The sequence below is a fragment of the Contarinia nasturtii genome, unplaced genomic scaffold, assembly GCF_009176525.2.
Source record: "Contarinia nasturtii isolate CC-2019 unplaced genomic scaffold, AAFC_CNas_1.1 Cnas_scaffold_129, whole genome shotgun sequence".
In the NCBI taxonomy this organism is placed as follows: Eukaryota; Metazoa; Arthropoda; class Insecta; order Diptera; family Cecidomyiidae; genus Contarinia; species Contarinia nasturtii.
Window position 1 is genome coordinate 9,158,252 of NW_022197486.1, and position 21,486 is coordinate 9,179,737.

At 34.5% G+C, this 21,486-nt stretch overlaps 3 protein-coding genes across 11 annotated transcripts in view; 2 read left to right on the forward strand and 1 right to left on the reverse strand.

Annotated features, from left to right (window-relative positions):
- The first annotated feature begins 221 nt into the window (after nt 1-221).
- LOC116344730 (probable 28S ribosomal protein S16, mitochondrial) lies at nt 222-1,501 on the forward strand. Its single transcript, XM_031773417.1, has 4 exons — nt 222-393; nt 505-664; nt 827-989; nt 1,288-1,501. Exons 2-4 carry the CDS (start codon nt 530-532, stop codon nt 1,401-1,403), a joined length of 414 nt encoding a protein of 137 aa, XP_031629277.1. The 5' UTR covers nt 222-393; nt 505-529; the 3' UTR covers nt 1,404-1,501.
- A 108-nt stretch (nt 1,502-1,609) lies between these two features.
- LOC116343875 (receptor expression-enhancing protein 5) lies at nt 1,610-5,977 on the reverse strand. Of its 4 annotated transcripts, none has more exons than XM_031772178.1 (4): nt 5,863-5,977; nt 3,684-3,838; nt 2,205-2,437; nt 1,610-1,955 (listed from the first exon to the last, which is right to left on the reverse strand). In XM_031772178.1, the coding sequence occupies exons 2-4, from the start codon at nt 3,811-3,813 to the stop codon at nt 1,779-1,781; spliced, it is 540 nt and encodes a 179-aa protein (XP_031628038.1). In that variant the 5' UTR covers nt 3,814-3,838; nt 5,863-5,977; the 3' UTR covers nt 1,610-1,778. The 4 variants fall into 4 exon arrangements, with proteins under 4 accessions (XP_031628038.1, XP_031628054.1, XP_031628045.1 ...); XM_031772194.1 differs by lacking the exon at nt 5,863-5,977 and adding an exon at nt 4,979-5,082; XM_031772185.1 differs by lacking the exon at nt 5,863-5,977 and adding an exon at nt 4,753-4,889.
- A 4,087-nt stretch (nt 5,978-10,064) lies between these two features.
- LOC116348340 overlaps nt 10,065-21,486 on the forward strand; it is a 19,006-nt gene continuing 7,584 nt past the window's right edge. For 3 of the 6 annotated variants that reach the window (XM_031779320.1, XM_031779350.1, XM_031779358.1), the window contains exons 1-5: nt 10,065-10,164; nt 10,398-10,831; nt 15,860-15,991; nt 20,632-20,761; nt 20,883-21,136. In XM_031779320.1, coding sequence (XP_031635180.1) covers nt 10,753-10,831; nt 15,860-15,991; nt 20,632-20,761; nt 20,883-21,136 — 595 coding nt within the window. In that variant the 5' untranslated portion in view covers nt 10,065-10,164; nt 10,398-10,752. Of the gene's footprint in view, nt 10,165-10,197; nt 10,317-10,368; nt 10,832-15,859; nt 15,992-20,631; nt 20,762-20,882; nt 21,137-21,486 lie in introns of those variants that run through there. The other 3 variants (XM_031779342.1, XM_031779328.1, XM_031779335.1) reach the window with 3 other exon arrangements.

A 21,486-nucleotide genomic window follows, 5' to 3' on the forward strand; every position in this document is an offset into this window, starting at 1 on the left:
TCTAGGGCTTTTTATCATATATACATGTGTATCTAGATAGGCGTATATACGGTGTATAGACGTACAGTGAACGGTATGGTATCCGGCATGTGTGCGTGCACATTACTCATGCAATGCAAACGAGAATCATCATCACGATTTACACCGAACAAAGACATAAAATGGCGTCGGTTTATTTCCATCGGTCAAAAGCGACATTGAATGCATACACTTTAGATTTTGACAATTCGGTCTTTATCTCACCCAACATCGTGAAACTAACCTCAAAGCGTGTGTTTTTTGGGAAACGGGACAAAAATTGGCAATATAATCAATTGAATTACCTGAAGCAATTGGGATTTAGTTTTAATTATTGTTGATACCGATTGACGGAAAATTTGTGGAATTTCGAAGGTACTTCTTTCACCATAACAGTCACTTCTTTTTTGAAATAATAGTTTTTTTTCTCGAACATATCAATTAATATACAATTGGTATCAACAATCCGAATCGTTTTTCTTCCAGTTTGTCGAGACTAAATTCATCCAAAATGTGTCGAAGACTCGTAAAAATGTTGCACAAGGGTGCTGGTTGTGGCACTTTTTTCAAAAATTCCGCCAAATCAATTCGTTTGGTGAACAGAGGATGCACAAATCGACCATTTTACCATATTGTCGTCGCTGAGGTACAAATTTTAAGACACACTCTCTTCCATACATATTGTGATAACGACAGCGCTCAAAAGTAGAACACACAGATTGATTAACGACTATGATATTTTAATCAATTTTTTATGACGAAAAAGTGAGAACTTTCTAATTTTTGCCATTTTTTTATTGCTATTTAGAAATTCCGTGAAGTGAAAGACCAGGCGATAGAACAAGTCGGTTCGTATGACCCAATACCAAATGAACACAATGAAAAACTTGTGGCATTGAATATGGAACGCATTCGATATTGGCTGGCTGAAAATAAAGTAAGAGTTTCACCACCGGCAGCAGAAATTTTCGGTGAGTATAATTGTTTTTTTCGAAAATTCGATGGACCTATTCATGTTTAAAACGAATTCATCAGAAAATTATCAGGGCGATATTCTTTTGAACATTTTTGCATCATTGAAGGATTTTTGCTAAACGGAAGTTTAATTTTTCTCAATTTTCGTGCTCAAAAATCGTTTTTGATTTACTGAACTTCTCTGAACATTTCTCGTAACTCTTTTGAAAATGCCATTTTTTTGAAACGATAAAAAACACCACATTTTCCGAAATGATGAGCTAATTGGTTTTTTTTTCTTACCTCTTCGCAAAGGTTTGGCCGGTTTGTTCCCAGTTGCACCATCAACATGCATGAAGGCATGGAGGAATCGTAAACGTGATGCAGAGCTAGAAGCAAATAATAAAGCCGAAGCCCAAGAGACATCATAATAAATAATAGCATTACCGTCATATTTTTTTAAAAATCTTTATCATTTGTATAAAACTTTTAGTATTCTAATAAAATTGAATTAGCTGTGTTTACAAAATGAAACACTTTTATTGCCGTTAATTTTTAAGATTTAGCAGTTATCATCCGCCAAAAATCTATAGGAAAATCGCTAAATTTCAAAATGATAAATAAAAGACAGTTTAAATTGTTGTTTAGTTATTTGAATATGCGTCAAGAAAAAAATAATCGTGCGCGCAAATCGTTGCAAATTTATTATTGTATTGTGTTTTGAGATAAAAGTTGCATCTATTAAATTACAATTGCTTTAAATAAGAGACAACAATCTATATGATGAAAAAGGCGAAAAGTACGGTTTATTTTGACTTCTTGAGTACATCGCCGACCAATTCCTTCGCTTTATCGGCAAATTTGTCAATTGCTTCGTCGGCAGTGTTTTGGTGTTTCAAAAAGTATGGTCGAACTACTCGTTGATAAAGAACTTGGGAACCGTTGTTGGCAGTCGGATATTGGCACCACACGAACAAGATGCACTGTAAATAGACAAGTGTTTTTTTTTTTCATTGGAATTAATAATGTATGCGTGCAGGTGATAGTTTGACCCAATTTTTTTTCGACATTTGATTAATGAAAACAAAAAAGAAAACGTTTCAATTAAAAGGGAAAAAACCAACCGAACTGAGTCAAAGGCATGTGTATGTGTTTGTGTGCTCAGTTTGATCGCGTTTTGTCTATGCGGATATAATCGTATTAAAGTTGTATAAAACAATCGATGAACCTACCTTCCACAAGTAGTAGAATGGGATAATAACTGGCAAGTAGCCGGTGAAAAATTCAAAAACGGAGAAGATAGCATACAATGTCCAGTATACCAATTGTTTGGTGTCATCTTCTTTGGTGCTGGTTTCTAAGGCCTTCAACGAAACGTAAGCTGGATAAGCGACAGCAATAATATTACATAAGAGTTGAGCAGCGGCTCCAAACATAAGATATAACGTCAAGAATCCAGCGACTCCTGTTAATTGAATAAATGAAGAAATGAGAAGAAAAAAGAAACAACAATTACATCATTGCTAATGTCATTTATAAAAATAAAGAACCAAAACATACACCGTTTTTAATGTGAGATGGAAAGGGATCGGGTGTGAATAAAAAAGAGTTCGGTGTATGCAAACGAAAAAGAGAAAGAGAGAGAGAGAGCTAGCGATCGCTAACCACACAATATGACTCAAAATATTACTCGCATTTGTGGCGTTTAATTAGCGGACTGCGTGTAAAAGTATCGTATCAGTCAGTCGTTTCGTGTTTATTAATGTCTTTTCCTACCCGCAACTATACTAAATATATCTGAGTTTACAGTCTCGGCACATTTATTTCAGCTGCCGTGCGTTCTCAACGTGCGACAGAGATAGAAAGTGCGCGCGCTAGAAGAACGAATGAGCCTTTTTCATCGGCGCCCATTCTATGTGCAATTCTTTGCAAGTGTATAAATAAATGACGAAATAAAAAAAACTCTATTTTTTTCAACTTTTTCTTTTTCTAGCCTTTTTCTTTCATTTTAATTTTTCGGCTGTGCTTTTCAAAATGCACGCAACACTTGTGTCACCACACATACGACTTTGAAAACTCTTTATCCATTGTAAATGCCATTCTGTCATACTCTTTGTTTTCTCTTCATTTTCTTTCGTTGTGATTCGGTCATTTTCTTTACTTGTGTGTTTTTTTTTATTTTATTTTGTAAATTTCCCTTTTACTTTATAAGACGTAGTTGAACAGAGGTTTTTCATTTCATAGTGGCAACAGCAAATGCGGTGTCTGCTTTTATAACCTTGCATTCCTTAGCCGACTAATTCTGAACAGTTAAACGGTTTCCCTATTATACTAATGTAATTTTAATAAAATCAAATCTATTCTTTTCTTTGGCTCTTTAATTGCAATTTGGACGAAGAAAATTTTTTTCTATTTAAATCAGATGTCTTTTTTTTGCATCACATGTGGATAATAATATGATAAAAGCGCATTGCCCACCTCATCAACCAATGGCCCGGCAAATGAGTTCACAGATTGTCGGTTAGGTGTGTATGTGATACGTGACAATTTTTTTTCACTCGTCATCGATCGTCATCTTCTAATTCACTCTCTTTACCAAAAATAAAAATTTAACGCACATATACACATACTGCTTTTATGGGTGAAAATTATCATCGATTTTTTTTTCGTTCATTTTTTTATCGCAATAAATATTAAATTAACACACTTACCTCCGAATAAATAAAGCCGTGGAACGCCAGACTTTTCTTCAGCCAAATCTAAGACTTTTTTCCATGGTTTTTCCTTATCGTTAAGGGTTTGATTCAACGATACTTTAATTGCTTCAATTCGTTCTGCCATGTTGCTGACTGTATGCGTCTCTTGTCTATTGTGATGTGACGAATTCAACCGAAATATATGTAATAACACGACCGAAAAGAAAACAGAACAGAAATATGTTGAGAGAGATATTTTTTTATGCGTATCCAAAGAGTCACACAGTGTTTTAATCACACACGAGATTTATAGCCGACACAGAGAGAAAGAGAGTATATGAGATTCATACAACTGTAAAGAGAACTCGTTTCGTGCCAAATGGACGTTCGAATTGATTAGTCGGTTTACTAGATGTATATATTTTTTGTCCGTTTATTAAAGCAAACCGAACTTATGTGAAAGAGAGAAAAAGAAAAACGTGTGCACTTTTATACAACTAATGTGTAGATGTGTCGTTTGTGTCGTTATGCGTGTAACGTCAAACTGTTCTGAAGTTTGCTCTAAGTCTACTATAATATTTCTCGCTCGCTCTGTGTGTAGTCCATTAGTTTTTTCGTCTGTCATTGACATTGCAAAACTGCTTCGTTCGTTCGTTTCGTTCGTTCTTCTTTTTATTTTATTTTTTCCCTTTTCGTGTCTTTCTCTCCTTCTCTTTCACCTTCTTTCGTTCGTTTATTGGGTTCGATTTGAAAGGAGAAGAAAAAAAAATATCTCGGTCTTCTTTTCTCTCTACCTAAATTAACACTCGAACGGTCTTCAGTTTTTCGAATGGACGAAAAAAAAAAATGCAATTATTATTTTCTGATGCCAGTTTTAAATGATAAATATTGGTGAATATCGAACCGACGTCGAAATACCTATATTAATAATAATGGAATAATTTGGCACACATAAAATTTACAAGCACACATTCAATGTTTACTGAATTTTGAATATTTGTTTTTAAAAAAAAAACAGAGATTTAACAAAAAAAAATCGCTAAAATAACAACACTGTGCCTTTTTTGAAGGCAAAAATACAAACTATGCATCAAATACAATCGGTCTTCTCAGTAGAATCCAGGCACAAAGGTCGTTCGAGTGTTAATTCGTCTTTTTTCTCTTTTCTCCTGTCTTTCTAATTCTGCTTTTTGCTCGTGTTTCTTTTCATTCTCGTTCCGGAAAACGAACAAACTTGCAACTTTTAAAAAATGATAAATAAATTTATGCAAAAATGTTTAGAGAAACCAAAATTCCTGACCAATATCTACCGTTTGAATTTCGCAAGAATTAAAAGAAAAAATGCGAAGTGATCGCACACACGTCAACTGATGAATTTTAATTGGTTGATTAATGAAATTGGAAACAATAATAATCTTGCTCGTACACCGAACAATTTACTGTATTGTTTCTTTCGGATATATGTTTGACGCTATTTTTAGCGGTGCAGGGTTTAAAGCATATATATATATGAATTTGAAATTATTGTATTTTTTTCAACTAATTTTTTTTTTTTCGTTCGTCTTATTCAGTTTTCGATCAGACGATCTTAATGCCATCTCACGGTCAATGTCGAACTCAATCTTCTTCATTTCGTTTGCAAAACTTTTAAAATGCGATCGTATGTGTCGCACCAAGTCTCGGTGTGCATTTTGCATGTAAAACATAAAAATAATAATAATACGAAAGAACACAGGTATATTTGATGTTAAATGATACTTTGGATTTATATTGACGAACAAAAAAAGCAATTCGTTTATTTTTCGCATTTCGAGATATCTTGTTGGCATGTAAAAGAGTAATTAGAAACTGTATGCGTTAAAGCAAGAGGCGCCGATAAATTTGTTTTTTTTTTTTATGGAGAACATTTTTGATAAACGAAATAAATCTCGATATAATCCACGGGATCTTGCTAGCGATCGTTATGTACAGTGTACACAATTGGCTCGAATGAATTGAAAATGTCTAATCTCTTACAAAATGAATCGGATTTTTTTTTAGAAAATGATCATTTTCAGCAATAGACTATAAATAGAAAAAAAAAAACACTACATGACGCTGGGTAAATCTTTACAAATTCACGATCACCCGTCGATCATAATAAACAATTTTCAATTTGCAAATCAAATGATATTTATCAATATAAAGGTCTTACATTTAAATTTCGTTTGTAATTTTCGAATATTCACAAAATGGGGAAAAGAGATTCACAATCCAACTCAACAAAATGTTTAAATAGTACTGCAGCCAAACGCAAGTACAAAGTACAGGCAGGCAGGCAAACAGACAAGTTAATAACTGAGTCAATTGTAGATAATGATATTTTGAAAACAAAACTGTTTAAATTCCAATTTATTGCATGACGATTATAATAGAGACTCACATGAATCATCTCATATTGTTGTATTTTTTCTTATATATTTTTTTTTATTTCTCTTCGAGTGATGAGATTGCATTTGGCACCAAAATGAATGACACCGAAATTATTGTAAGTGCATTTCGGCGGTAATTTAAAAAAAAATTAAATTATGTTGCTGAGATTTTGCATTTTTTGGCAATGAAAGTGTACTGTTTGGCTGATAAGAGTGATTCTATTTTCGTACATTTTTACGAGAGAATTCATTCTTATCAACTTTATGGCATTTATCTTCCAATATTTTTTTTCCGCATCAAATAAATACGAGTATGATATATTTTTATTATTTTTTTGTTGCATTCGAAATAGTCCTGAAGTTGTTTCACATTCCAAATGACTTTGGATTGGATTGTGTGCAACCCAACCGGCTAAGCCTATGAAGAGACAAAATGCGAATTCCCCTCATCTGTGCCATCTTGTATTCCATAGTTGAACTCAATTTAGTTACAATGAATTGAATCGAAAAAGAGAAAAAAAACAACAACAGTAACATGGCTACATAGATCTGTTGACCAGTGAGATACGTATAGCAATGGAATGAAAGAATGAAGAAAGCGTATATGTGTATGTATGCATCAGCACGCATAGATGTACAGCTCTGTGTGGCCGTGCTATTGTTGTTGTTTTTTCACTTTTTCATTTCAATGCTACAGAATTAAATTCAGTTTTTGCATCTAATTCACACTAAAATCAGATGGCGCTCATTAGCGAGATTCGCAAAAAAAAGTCACCAATCTCATACAAATATACACCGGCTGGTGCAACCAATATTCATGCTGGTTGCACAGCCCAATGCATTTTTGACTGCATTACTTTCAATCCTTTTCTCTTTTTTTGACATTTATGCATTTCACTACGGCCAACACAATCGGGAAAAATCAATTTTACTTGTTTTCATCGAAAGTATGTATTCTGCATCATTATTAACAGAATGATCTGATATTAATGCATATCGATATGATTATTGTGAAATGCATCGTGTGTGAATTACTATAATTATGTAAAAGAATGATATGGTATAAATGCATTTGAAACTTGTACATTTGAATCAAATATTTTTCTTTTCAATTCGAAAATGATCACATCTCATTCTCTTTTAATTATAATTGCATTTCTTTTTCATTTTTGTATATTTTGTTCTTTTTTCTACAGTAGTATCTTGATTTGTAATAAAATTAACGATCTGGTCACTCGAGCAGTGTCACTTTCTCACATTTTTCAATAATATTTACACTGGCTACAGAAACTTTTCATTTAATTATCATTTTGCTGCTGTTATTATCATGCATTTCAATGAATTTCAATGGAATTTACGGCTAAGGCATTAAACCACCTTTATCATCATTTAAAAATTAAAAACAGATAAACATCTAAAAGAAAACTATAAAATAATTATATGATTATATGACAGAACGTTTGCGTTGTATTCAACGCAATAAAATATTCTTGTACAATGTTCAAATACAATGATGGTAATTTTGTTTTTTTTTTGCTTTATCGCTGTTTTCATAGGCCGTTGTTTCAGTTTCTGATCTTCCTTGACTCATGAAATTATTTGGCCAAATGGACAAAAAAAAACATTTCGCGCAATTAAAATGCGTTTGAAACGAATAAATGTACAATGCCATTCTGTTCGTTTGATGCGGCGTGTTGAAATGTGAATTGGCTTGAATGTGTCACCGTTGGGGATAGTGGGTCATGACGCGATTACGCAGAGTGTGTTGTTTGATTTTCTCAATGGCAAATGGTGATGAAAAAGAAGAAGATCAAAGAGTGGCAATTTGGTGTTGGCCTGGGTGCGAAGGCTGCTTAAGCGATTGACCGATTTTATTAATTTTTTGTTTCTCTTAGTTTCAATTTTTCGAAATAGAAACATACACAGAGAGAAAGAGAGATAGACAGCATGTATTTTCATGTGGTTTATTATTGGGCATTGTGGAATGTCTCCTACTGCATATGGCATTAATGTGTCCACTTTTCTTCGTCTCATTTAATTTTGTTAAACAAAAAGACACTTCATCTCATGGTGCATAACAGGAAGACACATTTTCTCTTTTTATCATATTGACGATGCAATTACTTGGTTTTGGCTCATCAGTCCGATATCATTGAGAGATTTGCATGCATCGATGTCCACATCCAGAGACCAACACACAGCACGCGAAAAAAAGAAAGAATTTCAAATGTGCTCTTTTAACGGAAAATAGAAATACTGATGGCGAGAAAAAGACAACATTCGCAACAGCACAGCTTTCATCCGGCCAATGTGAAAATCCACCAAACTAAACAAACAAGCCATTTTTATCATCAAAAGGTACGTTGATTTGTGCGAAACGGTTTTTTTTTGTTGTTGTTCTCTTCATTTCTCCCAATCGAATGGCATCAAGAGTAAACGAAGCTATTACCTAGATTGGACACACGATTTAAACGAAAATTTATGCAGGCAACAATTGCAATTCGTGTGTGAGTTTTTCGCCAAATGTATGTAATGTTCACATTCGTTCAAATGACACAAAATATGCCAGATATTGCGCACACCGCTCACAAGCATTTAAATGAGAATAACTTTTTCCGATCAACCTGCTGAACAAATGCGATGTGCACAAACCAATGGGCCCGGATCACACTAATGCACCTGAAAGTGGATTCCGATCGAAGAAGAACAACATTTCACAATGATGCACTCACTTATTGCCATTTTATGGGAATAGATGGATATATAAATAATGTTATCATTCAGACCAATAAACAAAATACTAAAATGTATGATGCACGTGTGCATGTCGTCGTCGTCGTCACCGCCGCCGTAGTCATCATCATTATTATCGTCGTCGTCGAATGATTTGGATGATAATGGGTCGTTGCATATTCATGCAACACAGGTCATGGCTCATGATTGAGCACCGTCGCCGACATGATCATTTCTGATCAATTCAATCGATTCCTTTCAATTTTGTTCATTTTCTTCGACAATAAACACGGAACACTGTAAGGCGAATGCCTAAAAGGTAATCGTCATTTCAAATGCCATTTTCCGAATGATTACTTCGGCATGGAATGAGAGAAAAGAGAATAACATGAAGAAACATGCAAGGTATCAGTTTTCTATCCATTGAATTATGATTATCTATTTATATCGAAAATTTATGGTGCTCGCATAAACTAAAATCGAAATCGAGAACATGAATGCAGTAAAAGTGGAATTTGCTATGCATTCTGGGATTGAGTCAAAAAAAAACGTGTTCGATTTATATGTCATTCGAAGAATTAAATCATGTGAAAGAGCTTTTTGGCATTTTTTTTTTGCTTAGATAGAAAATATGTTGTTCGGCATTGAAAATCGCCTTAATGTATCAAAATCGCGGAAAATGTGCTTTCCTTGACATTTTCTTCGAAAAGAAATCAACATATATTATTGAAAGAATACGTTTCATCTTCATTTAAAATGGATCAATCGATTACCAATCATAATAGAAATCACATCCATTTCTCGATCAGAATTTGTGTTTAATTGAATTTAATTGATTAAATTTACCCTAAACGGATCTTGTTTGTTTGATGAATCGTCGCTTTCAACATCGACACCGTCCATCTTTCGCGCACATCAACAACCAAATAAATAAACAATCGGCTTCAACAAGAGTTGCACATGATATTGCAATAATGAATGAAATGGTATCGCGTGAATGGTGTGACTATCACCGGAATTCAAAGAAGATGAAAAAAAAAGAAGCAAATGAACGAAAATACGGCGAACGCGAGCTGCTGAAGTTGGCATGGAATGATGATGGAGAAGAAGAAGAAGATCAAAGAGTGGTACGTCTGCACTTCCATTCGATGTGCGATAAGAATGAATTTTTGTTGTTGCTGTTATTGTTCATGTTTCATCGTACTCGTACTTGTACAATTTGTCGAGGTATTGGGTCAGGCACGGTTTGCGTTTTCCATATAAAATGTTCGGTGTTGAGTAAATTTGCGTCATTCATGTGTTGGGCTTGCTAGCGAGATGGTAACGTTATTATAACATACGCAGAATAAGAGGTACAAACAATTCCATCCACATACGTGAATACGCAAACACAGTACTCACTTAAAGAAAGCACTTCTTTTTCATTTTGGTTTTGTTTCGGTTTACACATTCTGAGTTCTGAGTGCGTCCGTTGAATATAAGAAAAAGACATCGTTTTTCATTCGTGTGTTTTATTGTTTTAAATTTTTTTTAAACATTTCCTTCTCTTTTTTAAGCCATCGTTAAAAAAACTTTTTGTTTTCAGTTAAAGGCGTTTCGCATGCAAGTAAACTAACATAAAAAGGTGTTAATTCTTGAACCTTTTACATACGCGATTTTGTGTTATACCTCGGATCCAAAGATAAAGTACAAACACGAGCAGTAAACGATTGGCAGACAAACCGACCATAAGAGCCATCGTGTATGAATAAAAGAAAAACATTCGCAATGATTTGGTGGATACAAAACGTCAAATAAATCAAAGATAACGAGTCAGTGCATTGAAAAAGATAATAAAAAAAAGTTAGTTATTAATTTGTAAAGAATAGTTTTTTGAGAATATAGTGACGATTGGATTATTTGCAAACAGTAGCAGAAATATAAAAAAAAACAAACTCAACATGATTATATCACAAAGAACTTTTATTTTTTTGATATTATTTGGTGTGACGAATGTACGGTGTGAGACAACAAAATCAGGTGAGCAATTTTAAAATTGTTTTTCTACGTTGATTTCATTAAATTCAACTATTTGCGAATCAAGCGCCAAATCGAGTGCATCAGGATTGATTTGATTTTGAATGATTTTCACTTCTTGGATGGTTTTCCATTGAGATTAATTTGATTTACCAGAAAAAAGAAAATTATTTTTGAAATTCTCAAAAGCCCATCAGCATTATGATTTTAAAATGTGAGCCAAATTATTGTTTGCAAGCCAAATGAAATGATGGGCGCTAAAATAATTTTCACCTCTAATTTGTTGACGCCGATTGAAAAAGAATTATTCATTATATTTTGAATCCAATTGAGACGAACTAACAAAAACCCAAATAAACGACATGGAACAACTGGCTAAAATATAGCGCATAAATGTAAACGAAAAATGACCTCAATTCGCATATAAATTTATAATTGAAATGTTTCATAACTGCACCAAATTAAAAAGCAGAAGAACTTAAGAATGTGTTAAAGCACACACACACACACACATGGTGGTTTTTTGTTACCCAAATTAAGACTTTTGCTCGTCTGCCTCTATATAGTCGGTTGTTTTTTCTTTCTTTATGTCGGTCTTTTTTGCTTGGCGTTGATTGTTGGTGTCTTGCGGGCCCATTTTCCAAGTTCATGTATGTGCGCTTCAAAATTGAATTGACTTGGAAACATATTTGTCTACCAACTGAATCGTATTTATTCGCCAACAATAAAAACACGTTTCTTTCAGTTACGTCTGGATAAAAATCGGCCTACGGCCGACTAGAAAACAAGAGAATAGAAATTGGGTGGCTTGTGTAAGATTGACCACACGATAAATGAACAAAACGTGAAAAATTAACAGTACCATTTGGTGGTTTTCTTAATGGCGCCAACTTAACGTGATGCAATTTTTATCGGTTCTCATAAAAAAACCATCAATAAATTTCTTCGTTATTCAATTGATTCCGGTCATGACATTGAACTTTATTTTTATTTTTGCAAATGCGCGCACCTCACTGACTGGTTCCGTGGTATGTATCCAAATACATGCCGATACCGCGCGAACAACGGGGAAAAACATCAAAGTACATTGGCATGATGCTTCTGAGCAAATACACACACTTTTTAGAGGTGTTCCCTGAAACGATAAATCAAACTACTTGAAACTACTGTTAACAACTTAAACGAGGCATTAAGTGTTTTCACACATACCATTTGAAGCAACCGGCAACGAGATGTTGATGCTAAACAACAATACCAAAACCAAAGTACCTTCCACATATTTTGCAACCGAAACCGCATATCGCGGAGCGAAAGAGAAATAAACAAATTTAACAATTTAGTCAAATCTAGTGTGAAATGATTGTTTAGTGCATAGAAATTTGATCATGAACCAACATAAAAAAACGTACAATCGATCGAATTTCACAACAGAAAATGCAAATGATTAGATACATTTGGAGATGGTTCGTGAATTGCGTGAAAAAAGAAAATAAAATATTTTTCGTACACGCGATCGCACCACAATCGCACGGAAGTCCATCATTAGCGATGATTTCTTATATAGATGGACAACAAACGATGTGAAAGTGAAAATTTTACAATTTTTTCGAATGAAGAAACGAAATCAAAATGCTAACAAAACAAAATGTGCATGTTTCAACGATGAAATTAACATTGATTTCGTGGAAAACAGGAATAAAACATATGCACCATAACGTAACCAAGTGTCATAATGGTTCACGATATTTGCGATCTCACCAAGAAGAACATGGATTCTATACATCAATAATTAATGTCGAACATGGTGTACATTTTCTTTTTTGTATGCGCTTTCCATTGCGAAAAATGATACTCGATTTTGGTACGCAAACTGATGTCGGCATTGGACACAATTTATATGGTTCAATTTCATTTCAATGATTAAAATAAATAGCCTTTTGGTATTTAGTGGATACAGAATATATCGCCTGACCGGATTTAGTGTGTATGCGCAATTGAAGATAGAAATGACTTGAATAAAACCGATTGAAAGCCGGTCACAGACAAACAAGACACATCACCTAAATTGTGTGGAAGATAAACAGGAAAACATCTGGTCGCATTTTGAAAATGCACTCTGATTTCTCTAGATTTGTGCTGTGTGTGTGTGATGAAACGAGTTGCGACTTTTTGCTATGTGTGCACACACGAGTGCTTGCAATGAAATTCTTTTGCTGCCAATATGCCAATGAAATTCATTTATACAGAGCAAAAAATGTGTATCATGTGTGCTTGACTTTGATATCGAATCAGTTAATAACGATTGCGGTAGAAAAATGAAGACACAGAGAGAGAGTGAGAGAAATGAAATCAAAACTCATCAAAATAGCAGCAGCAGTAGAATTTAAATAAATGAAAAAAAAATTCCAAGATGACTAATTGGCATATGTGCATGCAGAACGATCGGATTAACATATTTTAAAAAAATCAAATCCATGCTTGTTGGATGTATTCTCTGTGTTTCATATCGTGTATGTGCGTCATTTCGCTGAAAAAGGCAATTGAATAATATTTGGTTCAAGCACGTGAGATGTTGCATATGTGACCGTGTGTTTTTGCCGCATATGAACAGTAGAAAATCATTTAAAAAAATCTCACTCTTAAAAAATATCATTCAGCGAAAGAGAAAGAAGTAAGAAATGCGCGTATGCGCTCGGTATAGAACTAGAAATTGATTGAAATAGAAAAAGGCGGTTCACGATACAATGTTTAATGTTGCATTCGATTTCGATTCGATCAGATTTCTATGCGATACATTCATCTTTGATGGTCGTTAAAAGTGAGCCTCACAACCAATTTATCAATCACAATATGATATCCGTGCAACGAGCATTAAAAAAAAGAAAAAGAAACATAATCGTGCGTTTATTGCACACTCACACATACGCCAGGCCGGATCAAGAAAAACAAGTCCAAGAAAGAAGAAAAAAATTGTTGAACACAACTAACCAAACCAATTAAAATGTTGTACACACATACTTTTTTTTTCCTCTGCTGGCCGACTTGAACACCTTGTTTTGGTTTTTCTTATTGTTGTATTTAACACAGAAATTCATGCCATTTTTTTCTCGCTTACTCTTCATCATTTTAATTCTTTTCGTTTGATTGTTTTGTTATTTTACTTTTTTTTAATCGTGCCGTTTGTTGTCGATTGCATTTCATCCACGGCATCGAATAACAATACAGAAAACAAGCTATGCTCACGCGCGTACACACATTCATTCATTTAAACCGGTAAAGATCTATATTAATTTTCACTTTAAATTAATCTATCACAATAAGATCGCACACACACACACACACACCACATATCAAACAATAGATGAAGAAAAGAAAAAAACGACCACGGAACGAGCTACTGTAATTAATAGCCGAGATTTACAATAGAGAGCAAAGCAAATGTACGAATAAACATTAAACAATTACACATGCCGATAGCCACTTGTCTGGAAAACAGGAATTTACCATTTGGTCACGCAGCATGTTCCAATACACAGCTCTGATTAAATGAAAGTGTTCCATTTTCATTTGACCAAATAAAACGCTGAACAATTTTTCTTTATCGATATAGTTGATCTTGATAGCGTCTTTTATTTTCCGACGCGCCATTCCTGAAGATTTCATTCATTCCGTTTGGATTTTTGTCCGATTTCTATTGAGAAAATTCAATCATTTTCTCTTCTCCATTCTCCAAGCGATTCGTATAGAAGAGATCGTTCGAATTATCAACACTTATTCTTTTAATTTACAATAAGTATTCATGTCAAATATTGTTCATAGCCAGATATGTGTGTGTATTTATTACGAACATCGATATCGTTGACTTTCTTTTCACTCACATATGCCAAAAATAAAAACAGAATAGTATTACAAGTACCCCGAATTTCACTAAATCATTCGAATGTTACCCGAATTTTATTATTCCCAGACAAATGATTTCTTTCATTCCCGCACATTCGAAAGAAGCAGTGTAACATTTATAATCGCACACGTTCGAAAATACGAAAGACAAAAAAGGCCATGCATACATTATTATTGAGACGCAATGTGGTTCTTTATTGGTTTCATTCTTATTCAACAAACATAACACCAACAATGTAGGTTAAATTCATAACATACAACACATCCGAAACAAGAATTGAATGCATTAGCTGTGCAACGAAAACGAAAATCCAAAGCCAAACAGCGAAATAACCCAACCCAATTCTTTTGGGTGATACAGCAGAAATCGTTTCAGACGATGAATTCTTTTCGTCAATTACTTGCGATTCTTACGTTTACTCGAGAATCGTTTTCGTATTTAATGTGCAAAAGTGGATTTCAACGTATAAGATCGACTTGAATTTCAATTTTGCTGATCGCAAAATATTCCCAAAGAATGAAAGTGATGGACTCGGTCTGTGTTTCTGGAAGCACTTGACTCAAGTTGAATATTAATCATTCATTTTATAGAATCTTGAACGTTTAAAACTTAAAATTGATATTTTTTATGTGAAAGAAAAGATGAAACAATCAAAATAAAAACAATAAAGAATGAAAAGAAATTCATTTGAACAGAGTTCATTTCTCAATGATGATTTTTCTTTTTTTTAATGAGAAGCTGTTAATTTTCATTGCAATCTTTAATTTGATCTTCTAATTATTTTCATGAAATTAGTTGGCATTTTGTGATCTTTTTGAGGTCGACCATTTGATTTGATTGAAATATATTATTATTCTTTTATATTGAGGATGCTTCAATATTGAAATTTCAATTGCTGATTTCAAATGAAAAATACTTTATTTTTTTTAGCTTCCTGTGTATTGTTCTACATAAAATACATAATACCCTTTTTGGAGTTTTTTTTTTTGTATTTCTAAATTGATTTTTAAGCCAAATGAAATCTAATGATCACATGTTCATCATGATATTGATCAGTTGTTAAGTCATAAATTCAAATTGTTCATCGAAATCATTGTTCTGTAATTCATTTATTTTTCTTTTCGTTGCAGATGTATTATCATATTTGAATGTGTTGGCCTGTTCAATTAATCAGCAACCGTGGGAATGTATTTATCAGCGTTCGGGTCGATTGTTTGATATCATCAATGATGCTCTAGTGGAAAAAGTAAACGAGCTAAAGAGTAAGTGAAAAATAATTGAAAAGAATCGAATCATTTAATGTAAATAAGTTATAATTTAAAGAATCTGGATGGAAAAAGGTGGACTGCGCGACCAATATGCAAAATGAATGATAGAAATAGGCAAATGACATACAAACGAAAAATCGCACAATCATGGAAATGAAATTGGCGATGAAATGAAAAGTTCACGAGAATCGAGAGAGAGAGAGAGAGAGAGAGAGAGAGATGGTCACATGCATATAAAGAAAGAAAGAAAGAAAAACAAAACCGCACGCGAGTTGGCACCGTATGTTTGAATATCAGGTCATGAGATGAACTGAATGTTTGAAATCGTTAGTAAAATGTAAGAGAGAAATAAAAACCGAGATGGCAAAACAACATTTTATATCCTCAATTTGCAAACATTGCAATGCGAAGATGGGAATGGTTTTGCGCGACTTTCGTTTCGGAAAACTACAACGCGCACAAAAATCACACACAAACCTCAGCCCATTCACTAACCTGCATTTTTCCGATAACGACGAAAAACGATACATACCGTTGTGTGCTGTTTTCCACTGTCTTTTCGAAAATATCAAAATGTCATCTCATCTCATCCTCTTGTTCATTCTCGGTGGTGAAGAGCATTGCCAAAGATTGAAGTTCACTGAACAATGGCAATGGCAATGGGTTTTGCGCCGCATTGCGAGAGGCCTTCGGTTCGGTTCACACATCGTTTTTGCCTGACGTTGTACATTTGGCATATATAATTCAATGGCACACGGGCGATCGTGGAAAGATGCATCCAAAATAAGAAGCAGCATAAAAGAGGCAGAAAAAAAGTAAAGAACTGAATATCAAAATCAAATGTATACGAATGCCATCGTTGTCGTCTTCGTCGTTACTTTTTTTTCATAAATAGCAAACGAATCGTGTCCAACGAAACCAATATCACAAGTGAAGAGACATTTCACTTTTGCACCATGATTTACCGAGTCGTTATTTGTTCGAGTGCCTCCGTTGAGACACACGGCATTTAACCATTTCGAAAATATCATCTTCCCTTGATGAGCGCGCGCTCGATCAAAACAGCAGCAGCATCATCATCAAAGCCGAATGCAAAAAAAAAAAACAAAAAAAAAATGCCACAAGAACGGTGATCAAGCATCGCAATAAATATTTAGGATAACAAGCGCAAAAAATGCACAAGTAAACATATACAGAATTGAACAAACATAAATTGTCAGTAAACATTCAAATACATTATACCATGCGCGCTCGATATCATTGCGCATATTGTGCGCGTTTGGCGCATAAACAAAGGCTTTCACCTTTGGCAATATCAAATGAAAATAGAAATACTTTCTGTTTGCTTATGATCATCGATCGATATGTATAGTTTGTTGATGAAGACTTTTTTCCATCTTCTTCTTAATTTTCCGGAACGAAAATGGTAGTACGACCACAAAATCTGGCATTAATTTTGGTTTTGTTTGTCTGTTGCAATGCAACAGTGGGTTACTTGTGCACAATTGAGCGTCTTCTTCTCTCATTGTTAATTCATCAATTATTGGTGCAGAGTTTATCGTTTCGGCATCGGTGCATACTCTGTGTGTGTGGTGTGTGTGTGTTCTCAATGTATAATTATGCCTGTGGCCGCGATGAATCGGATCGTGAATATATTTCGATGTGAACAGATTGTTTTCTTTGTTTCATCTAATTTTTGCGCGAGCGATCTAACCACTTTCTTTCCGCATTCATACTCGCACTCTTTTCCGTGCATATAAAGATAAAGATTTTAAGTCGTAATTCGAGCATGATGGCCACGGGCAATAGATGCACTTCCTTTTCTGTTAGAGAATTTTTTCAGTGAAAACGAAAATTAAGTCTACAAACCAATTGACTTTATTACTATATACATTTTGTGTGTACAGTGCAGCATCTTTTATCTGTCTCTAACACCTGCTTTACACAATTTTGTCTCTCACGATCGGGTCTTTAATCAGTTTAGGGCACAATCAAAACCGATCATTACATCAATTTAAGCCAATTGAAATGTTCAATTTATCCATTGCATACTTTACAATTCGTTATAAAGTCAAGCTCTTTACGACTTACGCCCGTTGAACAATCGAAAACGATGAAACTATGCGAGGCGCAAGCAAACGTCAACATGAAAGGAACATCCAACGAAAAAATCATCAATTTCAATTAATATTCAACGTAGAACATTCCACATAATCGGCTCTACAAATATTGTGAAATCGAAGATGGTTCACATAATTGACATTTATTTAATGAAGAAAAAAAAACGTGATGAAGATGTAGCTTGTGCCGGTTGAGTGATCGTTTGCGCACTTGCGTATTCACGCTCGTTTGCCTTGCAATTTTCAAGTGTTCGTAATGTGCATTTGCTCCAGCAGAATCATCCGATTTGAACACACACACACACACATGGAACAACCAAATCGAGTAAAAACATGCGATTTTCCTATTCGTGAAGCGATTTTCTCTTCAATGGTCTAAAAGACGAGATGCAACATGCATTGGAATACATTCCAAATATGGTGATGATGAGAGAACAAAAAAAGCAAACTGAAACACTTCGAGTGGAAAACAATGCATTTTAATAAGTGACCAATTTTCCAATGTGTTCCATATTTACACGTGTAGATTTAGCCATATTAATGTAAATCACATACAGATATGGAATTAAGGTTCTCTTCAATATAGACTCTTGATGTAGCTCGCTCAAAATCAATCCATCTATTGAATCGAACACATAACAACAGCAACCATAATCGATTTTGACGAATCATTAAAGGCGACAAATAATGCACCGTTTGATGATAATCACCAAAGCATTTCCAACTCTTCCATCCGCATCCACTCGCAAGTGTCTCATTTGATTCGTCAACATATCATTTCCACCTTGACTGCATTTGTGCGGTATATACTACAGTTAAGCGAATACACAAATTATTGGAACGACAGGAAAAAAATAAACAAAAGTGGAAAAGTAAAAAAAAGAAAATATAGCATGAAAGAAATTCGACGAAATCGCCCATATATATATTTTTTGGGTTTGCAAATATGAAATGCGCACCATGTGAGTAAAATGTGTGGAATGAATATGTTTGAACCGTGAGAGATGCTGTTACTTGATGACCTAGTTGACAGATATCATTTCTATGGCTCACGTTCGAATGTAATTTCGATTCGTATGTAGACATGCAATCGATGCGCGGCCTATCTGCTGAGCTATCTTCTAAATACGGTCGCAATGCAGCTATTGAGTGTAACATTATTATGACAATAAAATGACACACATCCAAAGTATCTCTTTCTCTTAACGTTGCATCGAATGAAACGAAATGGTCGCCCGTGAATTAAATAAACAGCTAACTTCGTATCGTTGTTGCCACATGCGCTAATGTTAAAGTGGCAAAAATCTGGTTTGAAAATCGGCTAAACTATAATTGCAGTTCTTTTCTAGTTTGAAAAAGAGAGAAAAATATGTGGAAATATGTACAGATTGCTACCTGGCTGGCACCACGTAACTGGCAAACGGTTATAGGCGCTGTTCGTCTTTTAATTTATTAAAGTGAGTCAAATGGAAATTGACTGTTGTTACTGCTGCCGCTGATGGCGTGAAGTTATGATATCATAATATGATCTATCTTTCATTATTATCATAACGACTATTCTCAATGACGAAAAAATGAAGAATGCCGTGCATCGTCATCATTGCCATCGCTCAGCATCCAAGTGGCATTACAGCTGCCACTGTCGCTGCACCAATTTACAGAACAAAAATTAAGAGTAAGAGCTACAATAATGGAAAAATCAGTTGCTAAACGGTCACGTTTTTTTTTGTGTTATTCGCGCATGATAATAACCGATTCTTTAGTTCTTTGATGTTTGGATAAGTTATATAAAATAACAAAGAATTAGAAACTTTCTCTGAGCGTGAGCGCGTTCTCGCGACATACACCAAAGAGAATCCGTATGAAGAAAAAAGAGCGCAAACCAGAACATAAAAAAAGACACACACGCAACGAGACGCAACATACACAACGTGTGTATTACATTGTTGAGACACTGTTGTTTAATTGAATCTAGACTATTATTATTATTATCATTGCCATTGCCATACTCACACTTATATCGTTCACATCGTTTGTGTGTAAAGCAAATTAATCAGTTTATTGTGTTTGATTTCTGTGTGGATTGTTTTCTTTCTCCCATAATAATCCGCTAAATCCGTCACAATTCGATGCATGCGGTGTGAATGAATCTCACTTCCATGAACAAATCTCTCTCTCTCTCTCTCTACCTTTCTTTGTCTCTTTTTACTTTGGTTTTTGGCTTAAAAACAACACACAACACAATCGGCGATGTTTTTTAAGCAACAAAACAAACTTACAATTTATACATATGTGATCGAATAAAATTGAATACAATAAAAGTACAAATTAGATTCGAGTTTTTTTTAAAAAAAAAAGGCAAGATCAATTTATTTGCTTTCCCGCAGTGCATATGCATGTGTTCGCACATAATTTTCACAATTGCATACATTTCTGCAGAATAAGAAGAGCAAACATACAGAAAAATTTATTGGAATGAATTTGACCTGATAAAATTGAATTTCATTGTTACAGCCGAAGCTGATGTTGAGTTTTCATCAAAATTGAGCGCTCGTGGCATGAGCAATACGGAAATATCTGGGCTAGAGAAACCGTCAACAATGCTTTCATCCCTCGAAGACTATGTGCGAAATGTGTTTAAAAGGTAAGCCAATTCATTCAACCCTCCTCTTTCCGACCATTTTGTAGTTTTTTTTTATTATTCTGGTTTGACTTCTATCGGCGGCTTTGAATGGTTATTATTATTATTATTATTTTTAATACAGCTTTTCGTCGCAAGCATTAGTCGGTGACGAAGATTTAGAAGAGAGCCGCAAAATGAAGGACAAGAAAAAGAAGAAGAAGAAGAAGAAGCCCGAGGTGGTTGAAGTGGTGCAATACCAGAAACCCGAAATTTATCAGCTGGTCGAAGAGATTCCCGATCTTATGCATGGTCACGGTGGGCATGGCGGGCACCATGGCATTATGCATCATATTGGCGGCGGATTACATAAGAAAAAATACGGTAGAAGCATTGGAGGTTTGTTTGGGCGGTTTGAGGCATCCGCTATCTTTTTGGCTTTGGTTCTCTTGAATGCAACATACAGTTTTTGCTAACAACGACAATGGTTGTGTGGTTGGCATCGGTAGATGAATGTTACCGTTGTCGCTTCTAAACTGTTGTTTTTGTTCGGCCGGCTGATTGTCTGCATTTTTTGCACAGTGGCAAACGATATTTGAACAGGTTTGTCATTCGGATACAAACATTCAAACGAAAAAGATCGGAATCCAATGACAGTCGGATTTGAATTTAGTACAAAATGATCTTTTTCGTTTGTTATTCGTTGGTATCGTATACATATCGAATGGTATGTACACCGAAACACACAC

What these genes read in the sequence shown, in the direction of transcription:
- LOC116343875 (XM_031772178.1), bottom strand. Translation starts at nt 3,813, where the DNA reads ATGGCAGAACGAATTGAAGCAATTAAAGTATCGTTGAATCAAACCCTT. An exon ending in ACGGCTTTATTTATTCGGAG is followed by an intron (nt 2,438 to 3,683) that starts GTAAGTGTGTTA and finishes TTCAATTAACAG; the next exon opens with GAGTCGCTGGATTCTTGACG. An exon ending in CATTCTACTACTTGTGGAAG is followed by an intron (nt 1,956 to 2,204) that starts GTAGGTTCATCG and finishes GTCTATTTACAG; the next exon opens with TGCATCTTGTTCGTGTGGTG.
- LOC116344730 (XM_031773417.1), top strand. Translation starts at nt 530, where the DNA reads ATGTGTCGAAGACTCGTAAAAATGTTGCACAAGGGTGCTGGTTGTGGC. An exon ending in ACCATATTGTCGTCGCTGAG is followed by an intron (nt 665 to 826) that starts GTACAAATTTTA and finishes ATTGCTATTTAG; the next exon opens with AAATTCCGTGAAGTGAAAGA. An exon ending in ACCGGCAGCAGAAATTTTCG is followed by an intron (nt 990 to 1,287) that starts GTGAGTATAATT and finishes CTCTTCGCAAAG; the next exon opens with GTTTGGCCGGTTTGTTCCCA.